The sequence below is a fragment of the Rhinolophus ferrumequinum genome, chromosome 15, assembly GCF_004115265.2.
Source record: "Rhinolophus ferrumequinum isolate MPI-CBG mRhiFer1 chromosome 15, mRhiFer1_v1.p, whole genome shotgun sequence".
Classification (NCBI taxonomy): Eukaryota; Metazoa; Chordata; class Mammalia; order Chiroptera; family Rhinolophidae; genus Rhinolophus; species Rhinolophus ferrumequinum.
This window is the reverse complement of record NC_046298.1, coordinates 16,627,548-16,652,370: the sequence shown is the minus strand read 5'-3', so window position 1 is coordinate 16,652,370 and position 24,823 is coordinate 16,627,548. Positions and strand designations below refer to the sequence as shown.

The following is a 24,823-nucleotide window of genomic DNA, read 5'->3' as shown; positions in this document are numbered from 1 at the left end:
TCCCACTTCCTTGTGCTAGTTAGAAATGGCTTGTAAAGTGAGCCTATTTCTACAGATAGCAAGAGCCCTAACGTAGTGGCACACCTCAAGTTAAGCTTGACAGGTGAAATGTATTTTTTCTTTCCTTTTGTTCCGTTACGCTGTTCCGTCCCCTTTCTCTCCCCTATCCCTTCTCCTTGCACATCTCTTCCTTCCCCACCCCCCAAGAAAGGAAATTAAAACCTATTTCTGAAGGCAAATGCTGGCTTCCTGAAAATATTTTTTAAAACCTGTTAAGCTCAAATGTATTGTTCACTGCGGTAAAGATCACTACCTCAATATTAATACGGTCAATGAAGGAGGAAGTGGAAAAAGGGATATTTATGAGGATTTTGAGGTCTAGTTTAAGGCCAGTCTTTCAATGCGGGGCTTGATTTAGGATTAAGCAAAACTCGTGATATAAGATCGGTGAATAAGACAAAGTATCGGGATGCTATCTTCTAGCATTGGGTCCTTGGGCAGGTTTCTTAAGCTTTCTGAGCTTCAGGTTCCTCATTTGTAAACAGGTTAGATACGATTCAGGGTGACTCGGTAAGCGCTAGATAAATGGCGCTATCGTGCATTAGTCTCATTCCAACGCCTGAGCTTTACGCGTCTGTCCATTTGGCTGCCTGGTCCCAGACCGCGCAGGGGACAGCCGCCAGCGCGGGGAGGAGCCGGGCGGGGTGCCGTTGTGCCCCTCCGCCGGCAGAGGCCGCCAGCGTGCCCTCAGTCCTGGCGGCTCCCGCTCTCGCCACCGCCTGCCTGCGCATGGCTGTCTCGGCTGCTGCCTGACCTCTGCCGGTCTCCTGCCACCGCGGCGGCCTCACGTCTCTGTGAGACCCTGCAGACATCGCGGGCCCAGCGGATCGCGGCCGGTGGCGCGAACCCTGCGGGGCGGGCGAAGTGAGGCGCGGCCCCGGGGCGGCGGGCGGCGGGCGGCCTGGCCAGGGTCCTCGCGGGTCCTCAGCAGGCCCGGGGGAGGGCCCTCTTTGTGGCTGCGGTTGGCAAGATGGCGCCGGTGGGGGTGGAGAAGAAAGTGCTGCTGGGCCCCAACGGGCCCGCGGTGGCGGCCGCCGGCGACCTGACCAGTGAGGAGGAGGAGGGCCAGAGCCTATGGTGAGACCACGAGGCGGCCGGGAGGGGTCGGCCGGGCCTGGGTGGGGCGCGGCGGGGCGGGGAGCCGGCCGGGCTGGGCTGGACTGGCGGACAGACTGACGGGCCGTCCCGGACCGGTCAGGTGCAGGCTGGGCCTGGGGCTGACTGCTTGCCGTTGTCCCCACAGGACCTCGATCCTGAGCGAGGTGTCCACTCGTGCCAGGTCCAAGCTGCCGTCCGGCAAGAACATCCTGGTCTTCGGTGAGCGCCGGCGGCGGGGCGTTGCCCAGGGAGCCGGGGTGGGCGAGGTGGTCGCCCCTCTCACAGGTCCCAGCCTTCCTCTCCCCTGCCGCCTTCCCGCAGCCTGTCTCGCCTGGGGGGCCCGAAGACCCCGGTTGGACAGCCGGAGATTGGCCGGGTCCACCACGCCTGAGGTTGGGGTGTTGCCCCTTACGGAGATCCCAGTGATGCTGGCATGCGGTTGTCGGCACATTCCTTAGTCATTTGGCCGCAACATCAGCTTTGCTTGAAATGTCCCTGACTCCCTGTGCTCATAGCTTAGAAGTTTATCAAATGTGGGTGTGGAGCGGGGCGTGGGTGGATGAGGTTAGGTGGAGGAGTTGGGAGAACCAGGTGACTTGGGGTTGGGGCTGTGGGGAGATGGCACAGGAGCCATTCCTTTATCTTCATGAGCCATCGAAGGGACTCTGCAAAGGACAGCCGGCCTGGGGGTCCTCACCGAGGGACTTTCCTGCATTATTCTAGTTCTCACTGCTGGGTTACCTGGGTCAGGCCCCCTAACGTGTGTCTGATTTCACTTTCTTCATCTAAGTGAGGGAGTTTGGCTGGGTTCATTCATACAGCAGACCCATTTATTGAGTGGGTCCCTTAGGCTGGGCATGGGGACAGCACAGACATCCATCAGACACTACACAAGAATCTCAGTCTAGTGAGAGGCAGATGTGTTGATGATTGCACTATGCCACACTAGGCATGGACTGATTATTGTGGGGGCATCACACTGCGTGGTGCTGTTTTAAAAGAGGGTAACTTGGGGATTAGGTGTTTTGAAGGATAAGTGTCAACATGGCATGCAGGGGCATGGAGGGTTAGTGCTTTCAGGAACACAGTGGTGACAAGAGGGTGTGAGTGGAAGGCGACTGCTCAGGTCAGTTGGGGGCAGATGGTGGAAGGCTGAAGATTTGATGCTTTTCCCTGAAGGCCCCTGCTTCTCAAGGGCCTTTATTTTACCTCCATTCCCTAATCATTTAGGGAATCACTGTGAGAATTCCCACTGTTTGTGTGGGGAGCGGGTGGTCGTCTTTAGCTGATGACCATTGCAGTAGGTAAAAGAGGAGCCTTAGAGATCGTCAAGAAGTGGGGGATCAAGGTCATTGGACCTGTGTTGTAGAAAGGGAACTCTGGTGGCAGAGTGGCAAGTGGCTCAAAATGAGCAGGTACCGAAGTCAGGCTGACAAGTGTTTGACGTGGTCCAGGTGCGATGGGGAGGGCCTGAATAAGGTAGTGTCATTGGGGATGGGGAAGGAGGCCTTTGACCTGTGCAATGCCTTTCTGTTCTCATGTCTTTTTAAGTCCATATTATTAAATCCCAGGAGTGCCTTGTAATGTTTCTTGGTGGTGCTTCTTCTTGATGTTTAAGGTTTTCTTTGGGGGGGGGGTGCAGTTGGTTGGAGGGTGATGAGGAGGTGTTTGATAATTACTGAGATTGTGTTTTACTTAGGTCTATAATTAGTTTCATTAGTTTCCTAGCCTTCAGGATGCTTACGAAGGAGATACACTAAAGTCAAAAGTGAGTAATAGCTTCCATTCTTCATGATTGTGAGGCAGGATCAGATTATTTGTATTTTAGAGTTCTTGGGTTTTAAGGTCATTTATATTTTGAAGATTTCTTTATTTTCTTGTGTTAAAAATCTATTTTGTGAGAAACTAACTCCACCTTTTACTTTCACTTCTCCAAACGCATGTCTTATAAGTCATAGGTACCGTGTTTCCCCAAAAATGAGACCTAGTGGGACAGTCAGCTCTAACGCGTCTTTTGGAGCAAAAATTAATATAAGACCTGGTATTATATTATATTATACCTGGTCTTATAGTAAAGTAAGACTGAGTCTTATATTAATTTTTTCTCCAAAAGATGCATTAGAGCTGATTGTCCGGCTAGGTCTTATTTTCAGGGATACACAGGAGGGGCTGTGGACTTGCCTTAGTCTTTTCCTTGTAAAGTAACGGTAACTGCAGTAGAATGTCATTTTAGATCTTGGAATTTGCCACCTTTATCACCCTTTCCCCCTCTTACCACTCTTACAGTAAAGTGTGCTTTGTTTGTGAATGCAGGTGAGAGACCTCAACAGCAGGCTTGGCAAGAAATTCTTAGTTGTTTCTTATGTGACTGTCAAGATGCCCCATCCTTGCCTAGAATAAACAGGACACTTTGTCTTTTTGCATACATCATTTGTAGGTGAAGATGGTTCTGGTAAAACAACCCTCATGACTAAACTACAAGGAGCTGAGCATGGCAAAAAAGGAAGAGGCCTAGAGTATCTCTACCTCAGCATCCATGATGAGGACCGAGATGGTGAGTGAAGCGTTGATCCATGGTAAGGAGTGTATGCAGATCTCTGACTCATTGGTTGCAGCTCTTGCAACATGGCCAAGCATTATCAATATTCCAAGAGAATTCAGTCACAGGAGAGTAGATGAAGTGCATGTCTTTGTAAGACTTTGCCCACTGTATAGAGTATGTTAGCAAAAATGGGGGGCTGTTAGCTGCTGCCCTGGGTAGCCACCACTTAAAAGAAGATACTGAAGGTAAAGTTTCAGATGCACATCAGGGTAATAAGAAGGACGTTTGTTGTTTAAAGCTTTGGACTTTTCTATGAGAGAAACATTTAGCAGACTGATCTGTGCACCATTGGTACTCTGCCTGGTTCTAGTGGAGAATCTGACGCTGGTGTGGTTTAGAGTGTGACAGCTCAACATATATTCACAGGAGACTTTTCTAAGTCTTTTTGTGACAGTGTGAAAATGCTGATTTCCTGTATTTCTTTCAGTGGAGGGAATAGAGATTCAGAGGTGATAATATTCTCTCTTAATTGCTCACCTCTAGCATGTGGATAGTAATAATTTCTACCTCTAGGGTAGTTGAGATGATTAATAGTGCATGGTTAGCAGTCTTACAAGCATTAGATAACATTTTATAATTCATTTTTATAATAATGAGATGGATTAGAATAATGGTTTTTGGTTACCATTACTTAGTAATACTTCCTTTATAAACTTAGTCTTTGAGCCATCTTGAATGGTTCTAAAATAAATAATTACTGGTGTCTAGCTTTTTATCTGTAGAAAAATCATCTATGTAGTGTAAAGATGAAATATCTTTGTTAAATTCTTTATGTTTGCCTTTACCCATTAAAACAGTAAGGATTATGATGTAAGTGTGATTATAATCCCACTGTGACCTTTGGTCCCCCATTTCCTTATTGCTAAAATGAAGAGGCTGGACCCAGGTCCTTTCCAGCATGATAATTCTTTATCTCCAAGAGTCATTTAATAGAGGACATGGATAAGGATCGTTTTTAAAGCTTGGAGACCTGCATTGTATTAATGGTAACTTAGTGGTCATCTTGGAACTCCAAGGATTTTATTCCTGCACCTCTTCCCCCAGCTTCCCTTGCCATACTGAACATTCCCTGAAGGATGTGAAAGAAGATAGGAGGTAGACCCAGTGTTGAGGGCTCTCCTTGTTTAAGGCGGACAGAGGCATTCAGGTACCCATCTAGGCCCACCGGAGTCTGCACGGGTAGAGTTGGGACTCAGGCCAATGAGCCAGGCCTAGAGGTTCTCATATGTCTGAGTCTTTTGCTTCCTTCTTTATTGGGCAGCGTGGTTATTGTGGAAAGGACGTGGGCTTTGGGGCTAGGCAGAATTGGTTCAGAATCCCACTCTTCTAGTCACTACTTGTGACTGACTTGACCACTCTGCATCTCAGTTTCCTCATTCGTAGAATTGGATAATCGTACCTATTTTGTAGGTTGACAGAATGAGAGGTGGTATGTGTCACATGTAGCCAAGTGCTTGAGACGCAGTGGTAGCTCTCGTACCCTTTTAAAAGTATGACACATGGTGTAGATACTCTGAATCTCTATAGCTTCTCATTTCAAGATGGTATAAGTGTATTTTCACACCAAAGCATTATATTAACTATATTCACTTGCCTTTGAGTTGAAGTACCAGGTGTTATCAAATAATATGGTGAATGTTTAAAATCAAACAATATGGTGAATGTTTAAATTAAAAAAAACTTACTACAGTAAAAGACGCATTGCCATTAATCCCGCTCAAGATACTCCCCCTCGCTTTGAATACACCCCATCGTTCTTGCCACTTTCTGAACCAGTTCTGGAAGTCCTCTTTCGCGAGTGTCTTTAGTTGTGCTATTGTGGCTGCCTTGATGTCCTGAATCATTTTGACTTTAGGGAAGAGCCAGAAGTCACACGGTGCCAGATCCGGTGAATGAGGTAGATGAGGACACACCGTAATGTTTTTATTTGACAGAAATTGCCGTACCAGAAGGGATGTGTGACACGGAGCGTTGTCATGATGGAGGATGATTTGCAGCACACTTAAAACACACCTTCTCTCAACCATAGCTCACACCCAACTAACTGCACTGAACAAGTTGACACTTGTCACACACTGTTACTAAGATTCGAAGCGCCGCTTCCCTTATTGAAGATCCCTGCCTTTTCGTTGGATGGCACTCAGCACCAGCAATGAGTGTTGTGATTACACCGGAAAGGCTCTGTGTCACACACATAACTTCTGGTATGGCAATTTCTGTCAAATAGAAACATAATGGTGTGTCCTCATCAACTTATTCACCGGATCTGGCACCACGCGACTTCTGGCTCTTCCCCAAAGTCAAAGTAACCATGAAAGGTAAACGTTTTGAATCGATTCAGGACATGGAGGTAGCCACGACAGTGCAACTAAAGACACTCATGAAAGAGGACTTCCAGAACTGCTTCAGAAAGTGACAAGAGCGATGGGATAAGTGTATTTGAAGCGAGGGGGAGGATTTTGAGGGGGATTAATGGCAATGTGTCTTTCACTGTAATTTTTTTTTTGTAAATTTAAACATTCACCGTATTTTTTAATCATACCTCGTACATGTTAGCTTTTATTTCAGATTCCTTAAGGTTGCCTTAAAAAGGTCTTGGTCTCCATTTATGGATTTTTCTAGACGACCTATTTGCAGGTTCTCCTCTTTGAACCTGCGGTTAACTATACGTCTTTCAACTGTAGTCTTTTATTATGTGGCGTGACTGGGTTATAAATACACATTTTGCAGGCAGTCACGCAGGTAGAGAAAATAGTCTCTAGCTTGTCAATCCAGGACCACTGCCTTCAGGTTTGGGGGCATCTGTTTAATGCCACGTGGTATCTGTGATCTCTCTGCATGTGGGTGAGTTATGTATAGTGGGCAGTAGGAAGAGAGGCTGAGAAAAAGAACTGCCTGGTAAGGGGCAGGCATTAAAATCTGTGGGCTTCAGGTACAGAGCAGTATTTTTGAAGGAATTCACAAAACCCAAACCAAAACTGCTATCTAAAATGTATTAGAGTTTTGAAAGTGTAGCTAGATGTAGATGTTTTATTATACTGTTGAAATATAAAGTCATGAATATTTTTCTTATAGCACGTTAATTTATTATGCAAAAAAGGAAGCTAACGGAAGACAGATTTTTAAAGTGTATGTTGGAATTTATTGGAAAACAAGTTTAATGAAATTATATTTTTGATGGTTCTTTCTTAAGATACTTTTGTAAAAAGAAAATTCTCAATAAAGATGACTAAAAGCTTTTTAAAGTATGTATTATGTAAAGTATTTTGGAGAATTATCTTCTGTAATTTGATCGTGAAGGTGTGATTTTGCGTGCTTCATTATGTCAGTACTTGTGATATGTTTTTAACTTTTTATTAATGGAAAACAAAAACCACATACAATGTGGAGAGACTAGTATTATGAACCCTAGTATATCTATCATGTGTCTTCAACAGTTACCAGTTCTTGATCAATTTTATTTCAACTATTACTCTCACCCTCATCTCCCTTCACTCCACACTGATTATTTTGAAGCAGATTTCAGACATTTTATCATCACATCTGGGAATACTTCCATATGTATGTCTAAAAGATAAGGATTTTTAAGAACATAACCCTATTATCATATCAAAAATGACTATAATTCTTTAAATCATCAGCTATCCAGTAATTCATATCTCAATTTGTGTAAGTAATGATTTTATCTTAGCATTTAAATGCAGAAGTCCTGTCTCTTAGTCACCCTTTGTAGTGTGTGAACGCACTGCTCAGTGTGACTGACACAAAACGAGCTTGTTTAACCACATGCTTTTCAGTACAGCTTGCTTGCTGCCTCACAGATTGCTGATATCTTAGACAATGGATTATTTAGACTATGGCACCGTTGACCAGTGAACATTTATAGCTTTTATTAGTATCTTTTGATTCTTAGAGAAAGCTAAAATGTCCTTCACTTTTTACTCCTCCGACATTGCTGGAATCTTTTTAGATGTGGACACAATATACTACCGTAGTTTACAAAGTTTAAAGTTTAGATGGTTCACCAGGCACCTTGACCAAGGGTTGGTATCCATTGAGCACTTTTCTGGTTAAGATTTCTGTTTGTGTTGTGTGTGTAATTTTGTGACTGTCACATTCAAGTTCTTCCTAATGTGGCTCTTCTTTCAGCTGTGCTGGTCATTGTCAGGTAGTAATTTAGCTTCAATTCTTTTCTTAGATCACACACGCTGTAACGTGTGGATTCTGGATGGAGACCTATACCACAAAGGCCTGCTGAAGTTTGCAGTTTCTGCTGAATCCTTGCCGGAGACCCTGGTCATTTTTGTTGCAGACATGTCTAGGCCTTGGACCGTGATGGAATCTCTACAGAAATGGGCTAGTGTTTTACGTGAGCATATTGATAAAATGAAAATTCCACCAGAAGAAATGAGGGCACTGGAACGGAAGTGTAAGTAAAATAAGATTTCCTTAATTTGAAAATTCAGTAGTGTCTTCAGGTGGTTCCACTCTCCTTTTCACAGTGTCAAGAGGCTGCAAAGCTTCTCTTGCTGAGTGTTTATGTTTCGTTTGCACCATTTATTTCAGAGTTGCTCTTGTAAATTGAGTAGTCAAAAAGTATTCAAAGCAGTTTTTATCTCAAGTGTCACAGTTGAAGAAAATAAATGATTTAATATTCCTTATTATCTTCATTGATTCTTTTGAAATAAGGAGACCCCTTAACCTCCCCGCCCCCCCCATTATGATCAGTTCTGTGGGTCTTTTTGCTTTTCTGCTACTCTCTGTGCTGAGTTAGATGAGATGTCTGCACCTTGAGTCCATTGCCTGGGATTCCATTGAGGCCCTATGCTGGCAGGTTTGAAGGAAGGTTTGAAGGAAGCCCTACAAAAGACAAATCTTTCAGCTCTTGCCTTAGTTTATTTTGGGATCCAGCAAATATGATTTTAGTTCATAGAAATAGGAAGGCCATTTATTTTGTCATTAAAGTGAAAGACTTTTAAGACTAAGGACATTCAAGTCCTTTTGAGAACAAAGAATGTTCAAATTAAAGGAAGTTGTTTGTTTTTTTTTCCCTTAATGTGGTTCAGAAGCTTGTTGTTCCTTTTCTTTGCTTCTGTGCAGTTACATCAGCTTCTGTCCACTTGCCAGGGAAGTGGGAGGGGCAGGGGCTGGAGCTGTGGCAGCGGCGGCAGCAGCAGCAGCAGCAGCCTTGGCCGGGACAGGCTTGGATCAGGTTGGCTTATTTCCAAAGGATGACATCATTCCCTTTAGTGAATTAATGAGTGCTTCTGGGGCATGGCACATGCGATCTTCACACTTACAGGCAGAAGGGTTCGGAAATTTTAATGTGCTTTTCAGATCACATTTGTTGCTGTGTGTCTTCCTGTCATAACTTCAGAACTTGCTCCTGTCCCACATTAGCTAAAACAGGGAGTTTTACATCTAATCCTTGGTTTGTTGTGTGTATGTGTTTCCCAGGTCACCGGCATGTGCTGCCGTGATTGTTATGCAGCTCAGCTCGTCTGTCTCCAGCCACTGACCTTTCTAGATAATGCCTCTTTTTCCCCTGAAATAGAGATCCTAAAGACAACTTCTCAGAATAGTTCTGAGGCTGAAGAGCTGTTTTCCTTTCACTGCACATTTAGTATCATATCCAGATTAGTGGGTTAATGCCCTGGAGATTTCAGTTTCTGAATCTGTTTTCTTAGAGTTATAACCCTGTAAAGATGTGTCAAAACAAAAAAGAAGAAAGAAATTGAGTGAAGGATAGTGTTCCTTCCCAGGCAGGAAGATGTCCACCTTGTACCAGGTCAGTTCTGGGCATCGGGGATGCATATAGCAGATAAGATGCCTGCTTCTCGGGCGCTTGTGTTTCCCGTGGCACACTGAATTTATTTTGTGGTCTTGGTCATGGATTTCTGTCATTTAGGATTAGACTCAGCTGTATGTGACAGAAAACCCAAAATAACAGTGGCTTAAACAAGACTGAGGTTTATTTCTCTCTCCTGTAAATGAAATCCAGAAGTAGGCAGTTTAGTCCTGGAAAGTGGCTCTGGGAAGAAAGGTCATGGACCCTGGCTCCTTTTTGCTTACTGCTTTGTCATCTCTAGGGTGTGGTTCTCTTCCTCTTGGCAGCTTGAGCTCCAGTCTTCACATCCATGTTCTAAGCCGCAAGATGAAGGAAGAGGAAAGAAGGGCTTAAGGGCGCGTGCCTGCTGTCTTTCTAAGGAGGCTGGGAAATGTAGTCTGTATGGCCATGTGTTGTAAATATCAGAGTCCAGTGTGGTTATAAGGAGGAGGAGGAGAGAGGACACTGGAGGGCAGCTAGAAATTGCTAGAACCATGTCCATGCCTCCTACCTCTGGTTAACCTTCCACCTTCCTAGGACCTCTCTCGTTTTCACCACCCCTCCTCTGAGATGTTTGAAATGGTCGTCATGCCTTTGTGTTGCAAGTTGAAGGAGTGCCTTTGTTACTACTGGTTTTTGGTTACATTTTAATAAAGCAGTTCGCCATCCTCTTGCTGAGGACTCCCGCTTTCCGGATTAATTGGACTCTAGGTATTCTATTGAATGAGCGAAGGGCTGTTACCCAACTTAGTTTCCAATCCAACACCAGTCTCCGGTCTGCTGAGTTTGGAAAGCTGTTCCACAGTCGCCAGTCTTTCAGGATTAGGTTCCCCAGTGGTCTGGAATCTGTGGCAGCTGTTTGGCCATAGGATCCATCTGAGTGAGGGAGAGGGCAGAGCTACCCCCAGAGCTGCCAGAAGTGGGGGTGTGTATGTAGGTTAGTCTTGTCTTCCTGCTTTATGACTGGGGTTTCCCTTAATCAGTAGAGGGTAAAGATTAGGTGCTGTCTGGGGGGTCTTAGGACTGTGGAACCAGTGGGTGATCAATGAGGTAGGAGGGAAGAGGTGAGAAAGAGGGGCCAATAGCTAGGGTTGAGCTGTCTGCGATCTCCTTCCCATACCTACTGCCATCTGATGCTAAACGGGGGAGTCCCAGGTGGGCCGATGGTCCCTGCTGTTGAAATACTGGCCTTCCCTCCCTCTAGAGAAATTAATACTGTGGTATGTGGGTACACTATGGGAAGTGCACATCTTATTACCCGAATCACACAGTCCTCACCATGTTTTTATCCTCCCTTTTCATCAACCTCTGCTGTGAACATTTGCTCTGTCTTCCAACTTATTTTCTAAAATGCTGAGTTATTAAAAACACGTGTGTTTCCTACTGTGTTGGACAGCCATAATTAAGTCATTCCTTTAGAGAGTGAATAGTCTGACCCAGGGCTTCCCAACCATTTTCACGTCAGGGCATAAGGAGAATGCCGCAGAGTTGGTGCAACATACTGTGTAACGGAGGTTCATAGAACAGACCGCCAGAGCTACCCGGCTCCGCCTCATTTCCCGCAGTGACTTAGCTCACCTGTAACCCGGTCTAGGCTCTGCCATGCTCACTGTCTTGAAAGCCCTAGTTGGGTGTTTCATGTGATCTTGGGCAATTATAATAGCTCTTATCCAGACAGTTAAGCCATTGTATTTTTCATTGATTTGAAGTTTTGATAAAATGCTGTTAAAGAGAAAATGTGAGAACCTTTGATTCCTTCGAGATTCTTTGACAACCACTTGAGTAGATTGTTTATATTGGCAGTGAAAGTATGTGAATGGGCTTAATTGAAGAGAAGTTGTAGAGATGAAATGTTATTGCATCTGCACTTTAGGGCTTAGTGGTTTTCCAGTTTGTCCACTATTATATGAAAGACAGTGTGCTCCCAGATAATTCCAGAAGCTTCTGTAACGATAACCTAGAGTCTTTGTAAATTAAAACTCATTGTTTTAAAATGTTTGAAACCTGGTCAAGGGGTGGGAGCAGAGTATGTGCACCTTTCCCTAGGTTCTCTTTAGTTCAGTTTTTTGCGTTTTCTTACTGAACATGTTGTGGATGAGAGGGAAAGGCCTTCTGGTCCTTTCGTCCTTACTGGGCATAGAAGCATAGAGCTGCCGGTTTGCTCCTCTGGCCCAGAGTAACTTTAACCATCATGTCCTTATTCTCTGGCCTGACAGGTGAGCCTTGAAGTGCCCACGAAAAGGTATAGGTTTGTGGGCTTTGTGTTCATTTGACTTAACCAAGGCCATGCCCACTCCCAGCTTACAGGCCCTGCTGCACGTTACGCCCTTGGCCAAAGTAGTGACCGTACGTACTAAGAAGTGGATGTTGTACCCCTGACCCCTTCTTGTGTTAGGCAGGAACCGGTCCGTGAACTCTGCACGTGGGTCTCCTCCAGAGAAGACCGAGCCCACAAGAGTGAGGATTGAGGAGGATGAGATCCGGACGGTGCTGGGCTAGCCCGGCCTCTGTCCTTAGTGGGGACATACCTCAGCTGTGTGGAAACAGCGTGTTCTTAGGGAATTCAGGTGCTTTTACTGTTTCTAATGAGGACTCTGAGGAGTTTTTAGAAGTTGTAAACTATTGCTAGTGGTCACCTCTATTGAAATAACACAGTTCAACTATTCTGGTATTTTGAAAGTGTAAGATATATAAGAAAAGTGGCTTTTTTCATAGTAAGAACAATTGAAGCCTTAGAAGTTTTTAAGAACCATTTAAGAGTTGGGTACAATTGAAGGTGTCCCTAGGAATGCCCTCGCTGCTCTGAAGTTACAATGCTCAGACTCAGTGTCAGAATTGGCATTTTGCGTCATCATCCCCAAATCCCTAATTTTGCAGTCGGATACAGTTAGGATTTGTCACAACTATTTATGTTTCGTGCTTGTTACTTCTCAGTTTTCTAAATCTGATGTCTGTTTTTATATGTGTATGTGTGTGATTTTCTTTGCCTTTTTCACCTGTAGTTGTGAAAGAGTTTCAAGACTATGTCGAGCCTGAAGAAGGTTGTCAAGGTTCCCCACAGAGAAGAGGGCCTCTGAGCTCGGGTCCTGATGAAGAAAATGTAGCCCTGCCTCTCGGTGACAACGTGCTGACTCATAACCTGGGGATCCCTGTGTTGGTGGTGTGCACAAAGGTGTGTCCAGGGACCTGGAAACTTGGCTGGGTTTGGCCAGTGAAGAATCACCAGCTAAAAAAACTTTGGGAAGCTTTAATTAGATATCTTCCCAAGGGAGAGTTGGGCTAATTCGGGATTCATTAAGGTACAGTGAAAATGTCAGGAAAGAAAATAATGTCATTTAAACATTGTTGCTGGAAGCATGACACCATTCAGTTTGCTTATAGCCTGGGTTAATCTCTCCATGAAGCACTGTCAACTTTATTGAGTGATTCAAACTCAGAACTAAAAACAGTTTTTGTAAGGCTGTGTCAACCAGTTCGTCTCACCCAAGCTAGTGATGAAAAAATAATATGGAAGAGCAGAATTCTTTTGGGCTTTGGTCCCTAAAGTCTGTTGCACTTCATATGATTTTCAGAGTAGAATATAACCCTGGGGAAAAAGGGAACTCAAGGGTTGAGTTTCTTCAACCCTGTAGAATTATGAGGTGGGAATAGAAATTTAAGTTCAGTCATAGAGAAACAAAGTTGTATCTCTTACACAAAGAAAAAGAAGTAGTAGCTTTGAAAACATTTTAGGGAAAGAAGAGGTCACGTCAAGACTGGGAGAATAATGGTCTCAAAAAAATTGTTTTAATTTCGAATAATGTACAGTAACTGATGATGATGGCAATTTGGTGATTGGGTCCTGTAATATAATTATTGGCAAAAGAATTTAGTGGCCCAAACTTGTTTATGGTTTATCTAAGACTAAACTTAAATTATAAACAATAACCAATTTGAGAGACGGTCTTAAAAAAATAAAATAAAATAAAATCATTTTGGGTTTCCGAAGTACCTGATTCCCATCGGAGCCACTGTATTGCCCAACTACAGGCTGTGCCATTCGCATCACATTCTATGAAAATGGAGCCGTAGGGAGTACGCAGTGCACAGCCATGGCCAGTGGGCCTGTTTCCTGATGTGACCCTGTTTGATTTTTAGAACAACTGTGAGGTGATCAGGGCTGTTATATCCCCTTTCCATAAAGATGTGGAAACTGAGGCCCAGGATGAAAGAGAAAATTGTCCAGTTGCTTTTCACTCTTCTAATTATTGCTTGGCCCTTTGCGTATGGCTTTCTTCTTGGGACTGTGATACTTTATTTCTAAAGAAGAGTCTGTTCCCATCCGCAGCAGGCAGGGATGCAAAAAGATAACTCCTTTCTCTTTGTGTCTTCCCTGCAGTGTGATGCGGTGAGTGTCCTGGAGAAGGAGCACGATTACAGGGACGAGCACTTTGACTTCATCCAGTCACACCTCCGGAGGTTCTGCCTCCAGTGTATCCTTGGGGCGCTGTGGGGGCCCAGAGGCACAGGCTTCCCTCTCAGTGTGCTACTCTAGAAACGGGGCATCTTCAGAGTACTTCCTGAATCCAGAACTGTGTACGTCTTTTTACTAGTTTTGTATTTTACTGTGTTGACATTTCAGACTTACTAATTTCCGCCTATCTTTGATCACTTTTTCTTTTTAATGCTGTACATTGAATGGCTTTCATACTCAAGAAGAAGGCTGATATGTGAAATTTTATTACCAAATTACTTTTATCATATCTTGGGAATCTTTATTTTTAAACTTTTGGGTGTTTTTTTGTTTTGTTTTGTTTTGTTTTGCAGAAATACACAGTATGCTTTAGATGCTACAATTGTTTTCTTTATGTTTATCTTTTGTGATGTCCACGAGAAAGGTGCTGGTCAGCAGTCTTTTCAGTCCTGTTTCTATAAAAATCCAGTAGCAGCTGGTGCCATAGTCTCAAACCCTATGGTGGGAGTGAGAGATGGGTTCCTATCACTTTTTTTGGCTCTTTAGCTTGTCCATTGTCCAGCTCAGTGAAGGGTCCTGATACATGTAGGTACCCATTTCTCATAAAAGGTGTGCTTAATGATAAACTTGATTACGTGTGAGCAGCTGCTAGGGAAAGAATCTGTGTCCCTTGGATATGCAGAGTGTTTTCCTGGGCTAGCCTTAGAGCCATTAACTTGACTGGGAAGCAATCTGATGGGTCAGAAGATAAGTTTACATGTTAAAAAATGGACTGCATGGCCCGCTACCATCAACATGCTTTATGCTTTTGAACTGGTTCATATGCTACTATTACCTCTTAGTTTTAAATTATAACACTTTTTATTGATCATGTAGTGACCTAAAATGGTCAACCTGTGAGTAAGTACTGTGAGGATTGTGCTTGTATGTGTTTGCTTTTGTCTCCTCCTGCAGTGAATTGGTTTTCCTTAAGCAGATTTATTAGATGGAGCTGCCTTGATTTACACATCAGTGAAGGAAGAGAAAAACCTCGACTTGTTGTATAAATACGTTGTTCATAAAACGTATGGTTTCCACTTTACCACACCTGCCTTAGTTGTGGAAAAGGATGCAGTTTTTATGTGAGTTCTTTATAGCTGATGCTTTCAAACTCTTCTTTATAGTACATTTGCTCTTTACATTTTCATCTGTCCAAGTAAGATGCCTTCTGTCTCTGTCTTACACAGCTAGCTTTCTGCTGCCTTGGGGCAAAGTGCTTGGGCTGGACCTCAAAGGTGATAGGTACACCCAGGTGACAGATTTCCCTCTCTGCTCCTTTCCAGGTTACTTGCCATTCTGCCTCCAGTCTGAGGGACGTGGGTGGTGTGAGTTCAGGGGTCCTACCTTCTTCATTGAGAGCAAGTTGCTAAAACTTAAGTCATCCATTTTTGCCGCTTATTGTCAACTCTGGTAAAATACTGGCTGGAGGAGGGAGTTGAAATAGAGGGAATTGGCGCTTCGGGATCCTGAATGTTTACTCTTGAAGCATCTGGTTCCTCTGCCCATCAGCAGGCCTCCCTGTCAGCATGGGCCTTGACTATGTTACTTGCTTATTGTGTTTTCAGCATTTCACATTTTGGGAGCCATTGGGCAGGAACTTGGATACCTGTTTGCCTGAGTTTGTGTCCTTTCTCACTGGAGAATGATGAGTGTTGTGGATGCATAAATAAATGTTGAAACTGTGGTCTCTCAGTGAAATTATGCCAGTTGATCTGTGTTTTTAGGCTTAGATATCCTCTTGGTTTAAAAAAGAATTACAGTTCATTAAGCCAATATTGAGCACCTCCGAGGTGCCCAGGTTCTGTGCTCAGGAGACAGAAATGAATGAGAGAGGTGGTCCTTATAGATGGCACTGTAGGGTCGGACACACAGCTGAGAAGCGGTAGGGCACTAATGGGGTAGTGGACGCAGTGTGGGAGGGAAGGCAGAGGGGGTGATGTTGGAAGGATGAGTGGTGTGTGCCAGACAAGCCAGAAGGAATAGATGGATGAGAGGGACAGTCTGTGAGAAGACTAAAGGTGTGAAAGCCAAGAGCTCCTGGGACTGAATAGGCTGCCTCCTGAACATGCAGTGAGAGCCTCACTCAGGCTGCTTGCAGACAGCACATCTAGAGGCTTGGAGCAGTTTTAGAGAATTGTTGTCCAGAGCAGTCAGGCAGACACCAAAGACACAAGCCCAGTGGGTGCGATGTTGTTAGGGTCATCCAGTGCCCAAATCACATGTGGTCCCAGCGAGCAGGAGGAGCAGGGAGACTGGCGGGCTGTAGGGCTGGTCTGGAATGGAGAAGCATCTCTGGCTAAGCACCCTCTTCCTTACAGAGCTGTGGAGCAGGAGTTCGATGGAGAATGAGGCCTGTGAGAACTATCAATTGCCATCTTTTAGAGCTTCTAGAGTTCAAAAGTATATCATGTAGGGCATTTTACAATTGCTCCTTTAGGAGAGTCTGGTGGGAACCGGAGGCTGTGGCTTAACTTAATGGAACCTGGGTACCAACTGCCCTGAGATGTCCAGTGGGCAGCTCTCACGTAGGAGTGTCCCTCCGATTTGGGTCTCAGAGTAGTGTAGGGCCTGGTTTCCCCACTTGGCTCCAGAGTACATCTTCCTACACCAGTAAAATTAATGAATCAATCCACAAGAAAACTGCTGTCAGAAAGAAGAGTTCTTAGAGAAACATTGTAAGAGGGGTGCCTGCGTGCCAAAGCCCGAGAGAAACAGTTCCATCCTGAGCTCTGTCCTCTGTGCTGCTCCCTGCATTCTCTGCTCTGTTGGAACAGGGCCCCATTGTGTCCTTGCTCTTCTGGGTGGAGTTGTGGGAAGGCTCTGAACCCTTGACGTGGGTCAGCATGTGTAGTCAGTAAGGTCCCATTCTGGCTCCTTAGGCCTTGGGCCCCGTGAGCTCAGTAGGGAGCAGGACCTGTGATGTGGATCTGATGCGTTAACACCTGCAGTAAAATTTGGCTTGTCCCCCGAAAGTTACAGGCCAGCCTGAGCATCTACAGGCCAGAGCTTGTGGGAACAGAACTCACCAGGAGTCCTGACCTGGACTATGCGCTGAGTGCTCTGTAAGGCAGTCCCAGGAAAAACAAGTCAATCCCTGTCTCTCTACCTTTAGACCTGCAGGCTGGGACAATGAAAAGAAAATAGCCATTTTACATGAAAATTTCACAACTGTGAAACCAGAAGATGTATATGAAGACTTTATCACGAAACCTCCTGTGAGAAAGGTACACAAGTCAATCACTGTAAAAGTTGTAGGTGTTTTTTTTTTAATTGGAAAAGAAACCGACAAAGAATCGTTAAACCATCCTTGCGGGGATGGGGGGAGGTAATCCACGGGCCTTTAAAAAGAAAAGTCTTTAGATGAAGCCTGGGGTTACGTGAATGGACTTGGGGGGTGAGACATGAGTGATGGAGGTCCCACGTGGAGGGGGGTTGAAGTTTCCTATTAAGTCTTGACGGTGCCACTGTTGCCTGTGGACTCTGAATAGATTCCTTTGCTCCTATGAACTACAGATTCTTGTGGCGGGGGGGCGGGGGCAGGGCACTATTGTTTAGAACCTGCCAGACTTAAAAATCGTCATTTGGCTATGTGCCAGGGCTGGTTTTGGCACAGGGTCTGTGCCAGGCTGGAGAAACAGCTCTGCAGTTTCAGCAGGGACTCTCCCCAGGCTCATGTGGAGACCGGAGCCCGATTCTCTTTTTCAGCCTGAATTTTGACAGTAATTTGGGTGGTGTTGGCCTTTGGCCACAAATGAATGTGTCTTCCCTTTCCAGCTGGTACACGACAAAGAGTTGGCAGCGGAGGATGAGCAGGTGTTCCTAATGAAGCAACAGGTAAGAAGACCAGTGAAGCCCGAGCAAAGGCCTTCTCACAACTGAAATGCCAGTTCCCAGGGGCGAGGTTGCAGGTATCAGAGCTTGCAGCGCTAACGTTGTTGGGACCAGGTTTCCTTGTTCCCTCCCGTTTCTAGGATTGGTCCAGAGTAGAGGTTCTGGACGTGCCTCAGGGGGTTCCCTGCTGGCCTTGCAGATTCTCCTATAGTGATTGGCTTAGTTATCTTTTTAAGTACTTTTTCTCTCTGGAAATGCTAGGTTTCCTGGTGTAATACTCTGTGTTGACAGTTTACCGAGTGCCCTGGCCTCACTCCCGTTATTTCATGTAGCCCCACACAGCCCTGTGCATGAAGGCAGGTGAGCTGAGAAACCCATTTTGTAGGTGAGGAGAGTTACTTCCCCCGGCTGACAGTTCAGAATGCAAATTCAGTCTCACTTTTCTGTTTGACTTGGACAGGTCTGTTTGATGGTGTAGGCAGGTCAGCGGGGGTTGTTGACAGTTCCTTTGTCAGCTGTTCATCCCTTCTGTGATCTTCTTGCTTCCTTAGCTTCAAAACTGGTTACTTGGAGTAATTTTTTCACCACATCAAACTGCTCAATTGAAATTTTTTGCGTTTATAGTGTAAAACCTATGAGTTGGTTGTTGTTAATGGTGCCCTCTAGTGGAAACTTGGAAGTGTTTCTCCTGACCTTCAGTACACTCTGCAGGCCTTGGTTAATGGCCAGTGTGTCCCTCTCTTTGCAGTCACTCCTTGCCAAGCAGCCAGCCACGCCCACGAGAGCCTCCGTGAGTACCTTAAACAGAGGGTCAAGGCCTAGTGTCATGGGTGTCTTCAAACTTTGTACCATTATAAAAGCTTGTGTGGGCGTTTATGGTTTCAAAGGGAATTTGGTCCCCCTAAAGGCCCAGGGCCAGGAACACAGTAGGAACTTAGACGGTGCCTGATAAAGGAATCCTGCTCTGGGAATTAAAGTGAACAGGCTTTGTTATCTTGATATCTCTTCTCTCAGGAGATACTGAGGTCTAGAAAGGACTGACCTGGGAGCAAACTCCCAGTCTTGCCACCCTTCTCCCTAGACTGAAAAATACCCTGCAGGAGCATGGCTTCGTTTTTGGAATCTGTGTTTTCTGTTATTTTTATGCCTGTGTGTGACTTGGGCTGCTTTTGGACTTAGGAATCCCCTGCGAGAGGACCCTCTGGCTCTCCAAGAACCCAGGGCCGGGGAGGGCCAGCCAGCGTGCCTAGTGCCTCCCCAGGCACATCGGTAAAGAAGCCGGACCCGAACATCAAAAGTATGTATCCTGTCTCCAGAGAGTGGTTTAGTCCTAGTCCTGAGCTCTGTAGGGTCTGCATGGTTGGGTTGGGAAGGTCGAGACTCATAGTGGCTGGGTGTTTTCTTCCCCAAGAAAGGCCGCTTCCAACATCCCCCCTTGGGGGGGCGGGGCTCTTGGTTGGCAGAGACCAAACCCTGTTCCTTGGTTGGAATCTGTGGCTGTTGCACCTGGCTTTGTGTAAGGCATTGGTTAGGGCGTGCAGATTCCTTTGGAGAGGCATACAACATAAGTCATATTAAAATGTGTGTTTTGAGTCCTTAGTTTTGTTTTTCGTTATGTTTATATTACCATTTATAAACGGGGGGGGGGGGGGGTTTCTTCCCTTTGCTTCTCTTGCAAAGCTTAATTACTTATTAGTTTAAGTAGCTCTTATCCCAGGGACTTAGTAATAATATGCAAAGATGTTGGCTACAGTAAGACCCTCAAAACAAAATTTTATTTTATTCTTGCACGTTCAGTGGCTAGCTTCCATTCTGAATGAGAGCTTTTCACAGCAGCTTTGGAGTATTATAGGCTTATAAACTTTGAAAGACATTGCCTCGTGGACAGGAAGATGATGTAGAGCACAGGTTATTTATTATGCCTCCTAAACAGGTGGGAAATCTAAACAGGTTTCCACTTTAATCGTGCTAACATGTAACTAGCCTCAGCAGTAGCAGTATATAAGGGATCATAGTAAATAAATATACTCATTATCCTAGGAAGATGATAGCCACAAATGGATAATTCCAAGATGAAAACTAGGTTTTTTTGTTTAATTGTCATCCATTTTGTGTGATGCTTTTTTTTCTTAATGTTTCCTTAGATAATGCAGCAAGTGAAGGGGTATTGGCCAGCTTCTTCAACAGTCTGTTGAGTAAAAAAACAGGCTCTCCTGGAAGTCCTGGTGCTGGTGGGGTTCAGAGCACAGCCAAGAAGTCAGGTACTGAAGGACCCTCGGACACTCATGACCCTTCTTGTTGAGGGGTGCTGGAAGATGGGGAGGCGGACAGGAGTGTCTGCTTTCACCTGACCTGCAGACCCTCGGTTTTCTGAACAGCCAAGCAAAGAACACTTCTCCGCTTTACACTGAGCAGTATACTTTACAATAGGATTACCTTATCATCGTGCAGTTTTCCTAGGCACATTTCAGGTGGGATTTGTGTACATTGAGGTTCTCAGGAACTGACTGTTGGGTGAGTTGAGGTAGATCCTAAACCATACACGTGGCCCTGGTGTAGAAGCTCTGTCCTTTGGGAGTCATGGTCTGGGGTGTACTATCGACATTTTATTTATTTAATTTTCTGTGCTACTTCATAAGGATTTTTGTTCACTGCCCCCAGTCTTGCCGTGAGCTGGAGCCTGTGAACCCTCCCTTTCTCACTGGAGGGTTGTCATTCCCTCCTCCACGAAGCTCCTGCCTTGTCACACATCCATCTCCTGCATGTCCTTCCAAGTTGGGCGGGTAGGGCAAGTCTGTGTCTTGGAGGTCTCTGAAACAGAGAATCAAGATTTTAGAAATTACACTTTTTCCCTGGAAGCTTGAGGCCATTTTAAAAGCTTTTTGCTTTTAATTTTTCCATTGGCTATAAGAAATGTTAATACAGTGTTTTCCCTAATTGGTGTTTTTAAATCAAAGGAGGCCCTCAGGAAATCACTCTATCCTCAGGTCAGCTGGGGCCGTCATGGACTCCTGAGTCCTTGGAGACTCAGCGTCTGGTCTGGTGGCCCGGGCTCTGAGCTGGTTGGTATTGCCTGGCAGGAAATAGGGGCCATTTCCAGGCCCCAGTTAGTAGTCGGCAACTAAAGAATATGAACACTAACTTTATGCAAGATTGAAATGTCTGGCCTTAGTCTTTTTTTCTTATTGAAATGCAGTGTTTCTGGGCTTTCCATAGGAGTCATTTAGAAACAAAGAGTAATTTAGAAACATTAGAGTAATTTAGAAACAAAACCTAAACACCTGTTCTATTTGAGACACAGATGGTAGTTTGCTGCATGCCAGAAACGCAGATACCTCTAGGCAGATGGCAGAGAGTGCATGGGGTTGGTGGTGAGAGGGTTTCCAGAAAGGCCCTTGTGTTTGGCACAAAGGCATCGCCAGGCAGTGGGCAGTCATGTAGTCGGGGGGAGCGCAGACCTGTGACATGTGGAATTAAGACGGACTGAATTGAGGTCTGTCTTCTCATAATCATTACAATGAAAAAAGGCTTTCTTCATTTTTTACTGAGGTTATTATCACCACAAATGATTACAGAAGTCTGTATAGTTTTGAATGTTCCTTTTTAAAACTCTTTTCTAGTCTTCCATCACTGCTGCTTTTTTTTTTTTTAAAGGACAAAAGACTGTGTTGACAAATGTTCAGGAAGAACTGGATAGAATGACTCGAAAACCAGACTCCATGGTAACAAACTCTTCAACAGAAAATGAAGCCTGATCCTCCTTAAAAGTGTATATGTAAAATGACCAAATAACTATGTATATTGATCTGCCAAGACCAGGATTTTTCTGATAACGCACATGCTATCAGTTTTTGGGGACAGGGGAGATGAACTTAAAAAAAAAAAATATTTCATTGGCTTGTCCGAGTGTGACTTGCACATTTAGGAAGGTTATGTGTCAGACCCCTTTGTTAAGGATAACCCTTGGACTCTCAGGCATGTGGCTCTCTCGTGGGAAGCAAGTGCAGCTGGGGCTTCTTGTGGAGGGGAAGGTAATCGAGAGAGAGAGGGCCCACTTTCTTTCAGGGTAGAGCAAATGAGACCAGGAAGTCATCGATCAGATCGTGGTTAGTCTGACCAGTCGCTTGCTAGCAAATTCACTTGTTCTTGGGAAGCAGATTAAGGAGCAGAAAGTCCAGGAAACAAAAAAAGGCTGAAAGGAGGAATGAGAGAAGTAATGGTAGGGAAGCTGAATGTTGAAGGAGGTGGAGGAAGGAGGAGGTGAGCAGTGTTAGTAAATGCTGTGTGTTCGGTGGAACTTGAATAATCATTTGAAGACTGAATATCACAAGCATTTCCAAACTAAACACTAAGCAAAACGGGAATTCGACTTGTTCTGAATACATCTTTAACTTATGAAAGATGTGGTTAAGTGTGGGGTGCCGGAGTCAGGTAGAGCTGACACGGGTGGGGAAGATGGCAGCTGCCCAGGACTCATGTGCTTGGCTTAGGCCACGTCCCTGTGGGAGGTGTTGGGCTCCACATATGTGCATTGTGGGGCAGACAGTCACTGTGGGGTGTGTTTAAAGTCAGCAGTTACAAAATTAGATTACTTTGAATTGTGTTTTCTAAATAGCTCCTGCTTTGTTTTTCAAATTTAAAAAAACTTTTTTTTTTTTTTTTTTTTTTTAAATACCACAGGCTGGCCTACAGATAGAGAATGGGTGACCAACCTCTCATTTTACCACAAGGCAATGTGCTACAGAAAGTTTGGGGGAGGTTTTTAATGTAATTGCACACTGATTAATTGGCTTGCACCAACCCCTGCCTTATGGTCTGTGGAAGCCATCATGGAGTTCCACTGATGCAAAGGGTCTTGTCCTAGCTCCCTGGTCTGATCAGTGCTATCAGATGGACATATAAGGGTGAATGTTTTATATTGAAAGTGGAAATGATACATTTCCCTTGTGTTTTTCATAAAATGTAGCATTTTTTTCTTACGGAAATAAGAGTTTCAGGTGTCTCCATTAGGTCAGATTCATGCACATTGTCATGTCATATCACCATTCTGGAAATGACTTCTGTGGATTTGAAATGGCACTTTTAATTTTATACACGATAAAGAACATTTAAATGCAAACACTACCATTAATTTAATGTGTAAAACATTTGTTGTCAAACCAAGGGGAAAACCACAATTCACTTATGTGGAGTTTACTTTTTTTATATGAATGTTGTACTGTGTCTGAGCATAACTTCCCTAATGTCATTGCTTTTACATACCAGATTTGACTGACCACTAACATAATACTGGGCATAACTTAATATCCTATGTTATATAACAAGACTCTAAAACTATCTTGAATTGCTTTTTTTGTAAAGGTCTGAACACTGTTAAGGAGAAAGCTGAGTATTGCCTTTCTGACAAACATAAAACCATGTTTCTTGTGCCAGTTTTATTTTTGAAAATAACACTTTCCCCGCTTTTTAAATTCAGTTATTTTTTTTTTTTTTAAATGTATCGTTCTTTCCAATTACAATATTGTCCAGGTAATGCTCTGGAATGATAGTTGTGGTGTAGTGACCAATAGATGCCAAACAACTTGTGGCCACACTAATGGTGGGGTCACTTGATCCCTCTATAGCAGCTGGAGGGTGGGGCACAAAATGAGTGACCACAGAAACAAGAAAGAATTTCTTGGAAAGGTACATGCCTAAGAGGGATATAGTGTGATTTAAAATGTTAATGCATAATTTTACTTTTCATTTTTTATCATTTAAACTGATAAGCACTTTTGTGTCAATATAAAATGTACTAAAACTGATGAGATGCTGAGACACCTGTCTTGTGAAGGAAGGTTTCTTGAAGATCACTTTTAGTTTCTCATGACAAGTGGATGCTCCTAGTAGCAGAAGAAACTGATGCATAGTGTCGTGTGCTCAGTGGTTGCCAAAGTCTACCAACTTTGGGGAGCTGCAGGGTTCTTTTTGGGAGGTGGGAGGAGGGGAGATATTTTTTGTCATTTGGGGGTTTTCAAGCATTGGAACCAAAGGCCAAACAATAAACAGCCTTTACTTTTTAAAGTAAAATTCATTTTATTTGCAGAATACACTTGTATGGTAGACTGTTAAAGACAATTTTATGACTATTTATGTACACTATAGTGATTACACCTGCTGTTTGTCTTTAAAATTGAAAAATCAAAGAAATAAGCCCAGTTTTGAAGATGTGGCCACATTAAGGCCATAAATTGATCTTTCCTAAAAATGCAACGGGTATGCTGCTAGAATTATTTAATTGTGTTTGCACTTTTTGTTTTTGATTGGCATTTTAAAATCAGTGTTTAACCTGAAAGACGTCGTGTTTTATTAGTTTAACAAAGTTGAAAGTGACTGCTCTGTACATCATGACCTTAATGTTGATGCTGTAAGTGAAAGTTTACTGTTGTCTCTATACTAAGTTTATTGGTGTTTTTAACTTAAAACGAGGACTGCAGATTCTTCCCCACCAGCCTTAGTCCAGGGGTGTGGCTCTGTCCAGATGCAGTGCGCAGTCATGTGGAACCTTGCTTTCTAGTGCTGGAAAAAGAAGATGTCTCTAATTACTGGCTCCAATAAACACGAATCCAGACTGCTTACAGTTTTCGGTGACTTTCTTTCTGATAAATTATCCCACTGTAGATACTGAATTTTCTGCTGATCATGTCGGGTATATACCACGTAGCTAAAAATGCATACCTCTCTCACTTAAAAGTATCAGAAATTCTGTTAAAAAACATTTGAAAGCCATATTTTGAGGTATGTGGAGTTCCAAGCTGTGAGTAAAGTACAGTGGGGTTTGTGAGTTGTCCAGCATATTTTCTTGCCTCTTGGATAAATGTGTGATTGTCTGAATTGGGCTAAGGGATTTAGAAGCCGTGAGGATTCATAGAGG

The 24,823-nt window shown here is 44.1% G+C and overlaps 1 protein-coding gene across 2 annotated transcripts; it reads left to right on the top strand.

The window, feature by feature from the left end:
• The first annotated feature begins 980 nt into the window (after positions 1–980).
• On the top strand, positions 981–24,525 carry DYNC1LI2 (dynein cytoplasmic 1 light intermediate chain 2). Of its 2 annotated transcripts, XM_033127948.1 has the most exons (13): positions 1,019–1,137; positions 1,304–1,377; positions 3,596–3,712; positions 7,959–8,189; positions 12,590–12,759; positions 13,966–14,059; positions 15,026–15,161; positions 17,192–17,303; positions 17,854–17,913; positions 18,659–18,700; positions 19,090–19,207; positions 20,055–20,171; positions 21,565–24,525. In XM_033127948.1, the coding sequence occupies exons 1-13, from the start codon at positions 1,031–1,033 to the stop codon at positions 21,663–21,665; spliced, it is 1,479 nt and encodes a 492-aa protein (XP_032983839.1). In that variant the 5' UTR covers positions 1,019–1,030; the 3' UTR covers positions 21,666–24,525. The 2 variants fall into 2 exon arrangements, with proteins under 2 accessions (XP_032983840.1, XP_032983839.1); XM_033127949.1 differs by lacking the exon at positions 18,659–18,700 and having other exon boundaries at positions 981–1,137.
• Positions 24,526–24,823: the final 298 nt, after the last annotated feature.